The 8,422-nt window shown below is 45.0% G+C and overlaps 1 protein-coding gene across 1 annotated transcript in view; it reads right to left on the bottom strand.

Moving 5' to 3' along the window:
- The window catches only part of LOC122547912 (inactive peptidyl-prolyl cis-trans isomerase FKBP6-like), a gene marked incomplete at its 5' end in the record, with an annotated part of 12,488 nt that extends 5,065 nt beyond the window's left edge, over positions 1 to 7,423 (bottom strand). Inside the window, 2 exons of the mRNA XM_043686468.1 lie at positions 1,987 to 2,184; positions 7,304 to 7,423. Of these exons, the coding sequence (XP_043542403.1) occupies positions 1,987 to 2,184; positions 7,304 to 7,423 (318 nt within the window). The remainder of the gene's footprint in view (positions 1 to 1,986; positions 2,185 to 7,303) is intronic.
- Positions 7,424 to 8,422: the final 999 nt, after the last annotated feature.

The raw sequence follows: 8,422 nt of genomic DNA, 5'->3' as shown, positions 1-8,422 counted from the left end.
GAATGGCAGGCAGTGACCAGTAGGGTACCGCAGGGATCAGTGCTGGGGCCACAGCTTTTTACAATATATATTAATGATATAGAAGATGGTATTAATAATAACATTAGCAAATTTGCTGATGATACTAAGCTGGGTGGCAGGGTGAAATGTGAGGAGGATATTATGAGAATGCAGAGTGACTTGGACAGGCTAGGTGAGTGGATGAATGATGGCAGATGCAGTTTAATGTGGATAAATGTATGGTTATCCACTTTGGTGGCAAGAACAGGAAGCAGATTACTACCTAAATGGAGTCAAGTTAGGTAAAGGGGCAGTATAAAGAGATCTATGTGTTCTTGTACACCAGTCAATGAAGGCAAGCATGCAGGTACAGCTGGTAGTGAAGAAGGCTAATAGCATGCTGGCCTTCATAACAAGAGGGATTGAGAATAGAAGCAAAGAGGTTCTTCTGCAGCTGTACAGGGCCCTGGTGAGACCACACCCTGGTGTATTGTGTGCAGTTCTGGTCTCCAAATTCAAGGAAAGACATTCTGGCTATTGAGGGAATGCAGTGTAGGTTCAAGAGGTCAATTCCCGGAATGGCGGGACTACCTTGTGTTGAAAGATTGGAGCGACTGGGCTTGTATACCCTTGAGTTTAGAAGACTGAGAGGGGATCTGATTGAGACGTATAAGATTACTAAAGGATTGGACACTCTGGAGGCAGGAAACATGTTTCCGCTGATGGGTGAGCCCGAACCAGAGGACACAGTTTAAAACTAAGGGGTAGGCCACTTAGAACAGAGTTGAGGAGAAATTTCTTCACCCAGAGAGGGTGGGTGTGTGGAATGCTCTGCCCCAAAAGGCTATGGAGGCCAAGTCTTTGGATACTTTCAAGAAAGAGTTGGATAGAGCTCTTAAGGATAGTGGAATCAAGGGTTATGGGGATAAGGCAGGGACAGGATACTGACTGAGGATGATCAGCATGATCATAATGAATGGTGGTGCTGGCTCGAAGGGCAGAATGGCCCACTCCTGCACCTACTGTCTATCAATTGAATTGAATCATGCCATTGCCAGAATTTCCTGTGTATAGAATCAGGAGCAGGACCTTTAGTGGATTTTTTCCCCTTGGGAATTTGGTTATGGTTCAGGAGGGCAGAGCAGCAGGGAACTGAAGCTGGGAGCTGCCTGGTCCCAAATACACTGAGCACTGCAGTCATTTCCTGAGACAGTGGAGTGCCAGAGCCCAAGCAAAACTATGCCAAGATATCATTCGCAGCATTCCCTGCAGCTTTTCTAAGGATGTTTAAAGTGGTCCAGGTTGTGAATCAGTTGAGACACCAAAAAAAACCTTGAAGCTTGGGAAAGCAGCTAATATAATCAAAGACCCCTCCCACCTTGTTTACCCTCTCTGCCACTAAGTCCCATCAGGCAGAAGGCATAAACATTTCAAAACACTTACCAACAGATTCAAGAACAGCTTGTTCCCCGTTATCAGCCTTTTGAACAAACCTCTCATATTAAAGTTGATCTTTCTCAACACTATATTCCACATTCTATTACCCTGATTTACATGAAGTATGATTTGTTAGGATAGCGCACAAAACAATACTTTTCACTGCACCTCAGCACGTGACAATAATCAATCAAATCAAAACATCTGCAGTCCAAGACAAAAAGCTATCCAAGTTTTCCATGCAAGCTTAAAAATGGAAGGCATATTTGTGGATGATCTCGAAAACTCCCAAGATGGGTTACTGGACATGTCCAATCCCAGGGCCTTATCCAAAAAGGATGTTCAGGCACTGCTGTGCTTTGTGTTGATCTAAGTGTCAAGAATGAGTCCTTGATGAGAGGAAGATGTCTCATATTTCCTGTTCTTATACCAGAAATGATTCTGCTCCACAGCCTGAAGAACTCTCATGTAGAATTCACATCAGTTAAAACAAACTAGTAACTTCTTCATACGGAACCATATGGTCCTAAACGTTTTCTGTCCACTCACCTGGCCACACCTGAACAGAGCTTTGCGGTTCTTGCTGTCGATGCTGAGAGCTCTCTCCCCATAAACCAGAGCCCGCCTGGGCGCATTCAACTTCAGACTGGCCAGAGACAGGTTCAGGTACAGCAATAGTTTGGAGGAGTGAATTGCCTGAGTTGGCTCCTCACCAGTTTCGTGACAATGTGCAAACACCGAGAGAGCCTAAGGAGAAACAGCGAGCGTGAGGATAATGTGTCAGGGCCAGGGAAATGGGACACCACTGTTTAAAAACAGAATATCAAACTACCTCTACTTCCCAACAGATGCAACACTATAGAGAGGACCCTGAAGAAGATAATGAGATCAATAATTTGTTTAGAAGAGAGAAAGGGATGCTCCAAATGAAGGTTGGAGAGATTTTATTCCACCGTCCCACTCTCGCTGACGAGTCTCATCAGGAGAGAGGGATCAGAGATCTGGGTGAAATTATGGAACCCTCTCAGGGCTTGGCCATGCAATAGTGGGCATGGTCATCTCCCAAGGGTACACAGCATGGCCTACATTGTCATGACGACAGATCAGAACTCTGAATCATATACAAACATGTTTTTCCGTTAAATAAAGATTGCAAGGCAAGTGTGGCTTACAGTGCAAGTGCTGAAAGAAATCCTGCGAGAACCCCTGGAACATTGTACCTTGGGGCAGGTAAAGGAAGCTACAGAGAGAGAGTGCGTGTGAGAGACAGAGGCAGAGCGGGCGCACGAGGGAGAGGGCGCGAGTACAAGACAGACAGACAGACAGACAGACCGACCGACCTCAAAAGCAGCAGAGGTGTAAGGCAAACTAATTACAGAGGAACCTCGATTATCCGAAGGACACGGGCAGGGAGTATTTCATTTGGTTAATCGAATTCTGGATAATTGAGGTTCCTCTGTAACTCCTCTCAGCAGAAAAACGTCTATTCTGAGTTATATTCCAGGCTGGAGACACATGACAAATGAAATGTGTTATCCCTTTCAACTGCAAGGCTGTAACTGCAACAACAGCCGTTGCTGTGTGTATTTGTGGACTAATACACAATGAAAGTGAGGGATTGAGGGCAGCCATTAAACACCCCTGCACTGCAGGTCAAAAAGGTAGAAGATACTCCAAGCCACCATTGAAAAGAAATAGGATAGAAGAATTTCGACTGACCTACATCTTGAATTTAACTGCTTGCTTGCCAACATGAGTGTTATTAGTATCACCCAACCAAACCGCCCCAACATCCTATCATCTACTCTTCAGATATCTGATTAACCTTCACCTTTGTTTTGTGGACTCACCTCTCACTTCTAATGTGTGTATCAATGTGCTTTTGTTAACTGAAGAATGCCTGGTAAAGTGGGCTCATTTTCAAACATAAGTTCATTTGGTCTGACAGTGAGGTATCCATAAGGGAAGAGATCCGTACAAAACTGAACTAGCTGCAAGCCACCGAGGAAGTGGGTGAACAAAGGACGGGAGTGAGCCCATTTCTCTTCACCCGCGAGCCCATGACAGGATCTGTATAGCACTGTTGACCTTCACTGGTCATAACATCCTTAACACAAACTTGTATGTACCGAATACCTTCAGCTCTACAAAACATTCCAAATATTTCCCAGGACTGGTATCAAGTCAGATGTGAGACAAAGCCATGGGACGCTGAACAACTGAAGGTTTGGCCCCGTTGAAAACTCTTCACAGTTGAAGAGGAGGGAGACCTTCCTTAAGATTATGGGCAGCACGGTGGCTCAGTGGTTAGCACTGAGATTGCAGGTTAGGAAGGCGGTGCGGAGTTCGAGTTTGACTGAGACAAGGTGGGGGCAGGGGAAATGAGGAAACTGGACTGTGTGGAGTTTGCACATTCTCCCAGTGTCTGCGTTGGTTTCCTCCGGGTGCTCCAGTTTCCTCCCACAGTCCAAAGATGTGCAGGTCAATTTAGCCCATGCTAAATTGCCCGTAGTGTTTCGATTAGATTAGATTAGAGTGTGGAAACAGGCCCTTTGGCCCAACAAGTCCACACCGACCCGCCGAAGCGAAACCCACCCATACATTTACCCATAACCTAACACTACGGGCAATTTAGTATGGCCAATTCACCTGACCCTGCACATCTTTGGACTGTGGGAGGAAACCGGAGCACCCGGAGGAAACCCACGCAGACACGGGGAGAACATGCAAACTCCCCACAGTCAGTCGCCTGAGGCGGGAATTGAACCCGGGTCTCTGACGCGGTGAGACAGCAGTGCTAACCACTGTGCCACCGTGCCACCCACAAAGTGTAGGGGAATGGGTCTGGGTGGGTTGCTCTTCGGAGGGTCGGTGTGGACTTGTTGGGGTGAAGGGCCTGTTTCCACACTGCAAAGAATCTAATCTAATCTTAAACAAGGCTTGGACGGCTGAATGTATGGCTATAAATGGTGGAGCAATTAAAACTGACGATGCAAAAGAAAACCATGTTTGAGAAGCAGGGTGAGGGGTTGGATAAGAGAACCAGAGGGTGGCCTTTAAGGCAGCCTGCTGCTTCGGTTCAATTCCTGTGGTTCAAGCTGGTCCAAAAAATGGAGGCAGTGGCTTCCATTGATGATTATTTGAGTACTTTAAAGACAGACAGGTCCTGAGCTGCTCAATTCAAAAATGGATAGGTTTATCTAGATATTGGTCAGGAAGATACACTCAACAGAATCAAAGGACAAAAGGATTAACTATAGATTGGCTGTTGATATAACACTGCCAGGGTTGGAGTAAAGTTGTGGAAGATTGATTGGGATTGCCCTGCACAGAGCCAGCACTAACCCTGCCATCAGCTGGAGACAGAAAGCTCAAACTTGGATTATTCCGGAATGGCTAATCCTCCGGCCTATAAAAACCTGTTTGATAGACTTGCAACAACTTGCATTTATGTAGTACCATTAACAATAGTATAAGACCCCCCAACGGCATTTCATAGCAGCAGAATCAAATAAATTGTGACCCTGAGCCAGACAGCCATTAGAGCAGGTGGCCACTGAGATGAATTTTGCGAGCAACTGAACAGAGAACGCGGAATGAAGAAACTGCAAACAGAGCTCAGGGTCTAGGACACTGAAGGCACAGTCACCAGTGGTTAGGGATGTGATAGATAGAGCCCTGTAGAGGACGTGAGAAAGAGGCAAAAGACCATTAGACACAGGAGTGAAGGTAGGCCATTTGGCCCATCAAAGAGATGATCTGTTCATTGTCTTGTAGGGCTGGAGGAGGTTTGTAGGAATATAATGCCCCCACCCCTGACCAGGGACAAAGATTCAGGAGACAGGCAGGATTCAGGCAAGTGCAAGACCTTTATTCAAGCAACAACTGGTTAATGTAGGGGAGAGGGCGAAAGACTTTACCAGAATCTGGCCTCGACACGAGAACCCAATCATTCCCTCAATCTACAGCTCAGGTCAAAAGTGAGATTAGTGACACACTCCGGCTTTTAGTGAAATACTGCATTTTTATACATTTTGTGTTACAATAATCACTTACAACATGGTCACTATGTCCTTCCCTCTTAGTCCGTACACTCAATCTTGTGGAACACCTAATCAATGATGGCCGTTGCTATGGACAGCCCCATGGTGTTTAACAGACATTGTAATCGCCCGGAGAAAGTGAGGACTGCAGATGCTGGAGAGTCAGAGTCAAAATGTGTGGCACTGGGAAAAGCACAGCATCCTAGGAGCAGGGGAGTCGAACTTTCCAGCATAGGCCCTTCACTCCTGATGAAGGGCTTACACCTGAAACGTTGACTTTCCTGCCCCACGGATGCTGCCTGACCTGCTGTGCTTTTCCAGTGCCACCCTTTTCAATTGTAATCTCCAGGCCTTGAGATCCTATTAATTCGCATTCCAAAGTTACTGGTTATACTCCTTTGGGACTTGCTCATCTCCGAGGATTGCTTGAATCCTGTTATTCATTGCATTCCCTATGTTCTCTCTACCAAATGCAGCCATTCCTCTTATATTTTCCACTGTCCCAGTTATATATATATAAAAAAACAAAGAAGTTGCTTATAACTATGAGATTTGTAATATTAATATCTGTTGCAACATGTAAAGTTAATCAGCTGCTTCTACTGTTTGCACTTTGTAACTAACACGTTGCGAACAACTCATTTTGTTTAGGTCTACCAAGCATCTTTTTAGAGATAAAGAAAGCATTTCCTGGGACTAATTAACTTTCACATCTAGGTTTAAATGCTTTTCTCAGAATGCTTCTATTATACATTGGTTATATGTGTATCTATACTCATGTTGAAATCTTTGATTATCTGAAGAATCTTTAAGTAGACCCTATTTCTTAATATTATGAATAACTTCAAAGAAACAACTAATTAATAAAAAATAACTTTAGCTGTTGTTTTCACAGCTACTTCAGAGTTAGGTTGACAGATTAACGAGCTGAGATTTACACCCTTTGTTCCAATTGCAGCTGTTCACCTAATGGAACAACATCCTTTCATTAATGAAGCTAGAATCGATCACTTGTCATATTTGAATGAGCTGGTGACTATCCTCAGATATCCTTTGATCAACTGTTTCGGATGGTTGCTTGTAGGGCCTCCTGTTCACCTTGGAGTAGCCGTGTTCAAAGGTACCATTATGTTTCAGACATAATGACAGAGCAGGCTGTTTAATTCTACTGACACCTTGTCGGCCATTTTGTATCTTAATGCCGGAGCAGGCTGTTTCATTGGTTAACCATTGTCGGCCATTTTGTGTCTTTCAAACACAGGCTGCCCTTAAAAGATTATAGAGATCAAGAAAACCAAAGCCAAAGAAGCATTCAAAACTAGAAGAACAGCTTTAAAGATCAAGACATCATTCGGCCCAGAGCCACAGTAAACCAGTGAGCAGGGAACTCATAAATGGGCAAAGTGAATTTGGTGCAAGTCAGGATAATGTGCAGAGCTTTGGATGAGCTCAGTTGAAATGGGCAGGAGCACAGGGTGATTTCCACAAGCCCCAGTCAATACCAGGATACCACCTCAGCAGGGAAATACTAGGAATAGCCTCTCCAAGGGCATTACACCACTCATTCCTGCAAATACCGGAACACCGCGAAAGAGCCAGGCTATCGGCTGGTACTGAGAGACACATACACCCTCCCACCTTCCTGCTTTAAATACGGGAACTCATAGGAAGGATTCCATCAGCAAGCTTCCCAAACCCCCACAGATATATACTGACCCATCCCAGTAAACTGGATTCCCAAGATCACCCACTGAGTAGTCAGCAGCAATGGAATTACAAATGTTTTGTTCAATTGGTCTCTCCCAGCCCTGCCCATTCAGTACCTTCTTGTACTGGTCCTTCGCATCCTCATACCGTTGCTGTTGGAAGAAATAATTCCCAAACTCTCGCTCCGTACTGGCCACTTTCAGAAGTTTCTCCACCGGGTAAATAATCTGCTCTTCCTACAGAAAAAAAACATAATCCCATCAAACCAGGAACCAGCAGCTCCCCCGCCCTTTACAACGCCTTAGCCCCACTCACTTTGAAACAAACACCTTTTTTATTTGAGATAGACGGGAGAATTGCACCCTGATGTGTCTTCACACTGAATCCTGAAACAATGAGTCACGTCTTCAGAATCCTACATGTTTTCTACTTTATATTTCCTTAGTGGTGTGAGAGCGAGACAGAGCCAGAGAGAGCTATGTATCCATGGGAGAGCTGCTCAGACCATATATTGATAAATAAATATTAATTTATTTGTAATTTCATATATTTCTAGAAGGTTTATATTTATAGAGGGTTCTCCTCAGAACAGTTGTGTACACACTGATAAACTGAGACAGTGGCAGGCTTGTACACAACACTGTAGAGCTGGAGACTTCAGTATCAGAGACAAGGTAGCTTTCTGGAGATAGCCTGAAGTTACACAGAGTGCAGGTGAAAGGGATAACTCTCCACGGGCAGGGATGGAGCTGCTTGACCTACAGTACAGTGAATGGATCTGGCCCTTGTTTTCCACTGTCTATCTGCTCCTCTCAGTCTTTAGAAATCTGGTCCAGCAAGACTCCAGGTCTCTGTCCATTTTTTTCCCCTTCTCCTAACTCTCGCTGCCTTCCTCGCTTATGGCTTTCTATCTGCTGGTGTCAGATTGAATTTTGCAAGAGTGGTCGGTCTACAATGAGCACGCCCATGACAGGAAATGGCAGAGACCTGTCGACAAAGTGCTGTGTTTTCCACACGTCGGACACGCTCTGCTAACTTGTGTTTTTTAAAAAAATCTAGCTTCATATCTCTTCATACTGGCCAGACGGGTTGACAGGACTAGGCCTTTGGACCCGCGTTCAATGCCAGCCTCAGGCGACTAACTGTGTGGAGTTTGCACATCCTCCCCGTGTCTACGTGGATTTCCTCCAAGTGCTCCAGTTTCCTCCCACAATCCAAAGATGTGCAGGTTAGGT

The sequence above is a fragment of the Chiloscyllium plagiosum genome, unplaced genomic scaffold (genome assembly GCF_004010195.1).
Source record: "Chiloscyllium plagiosum isolate BGI_BamShark_2017 unplaced genomic scaffold, ASM401019v2 scaf_12478, whole genome shotgun sequence".
In the NCBI taxonomy this organism is placed as follows: Eukaryota; Metazoa; Chordata; class Chondrichthyes; order Orectolobiformes; family Hemiscylliidae; genus Chiloscyllium; species Chiloscyllium plagiosum.
This window is presented reverse-complemented; position numbering and strand designations above follow the sequence as displayed.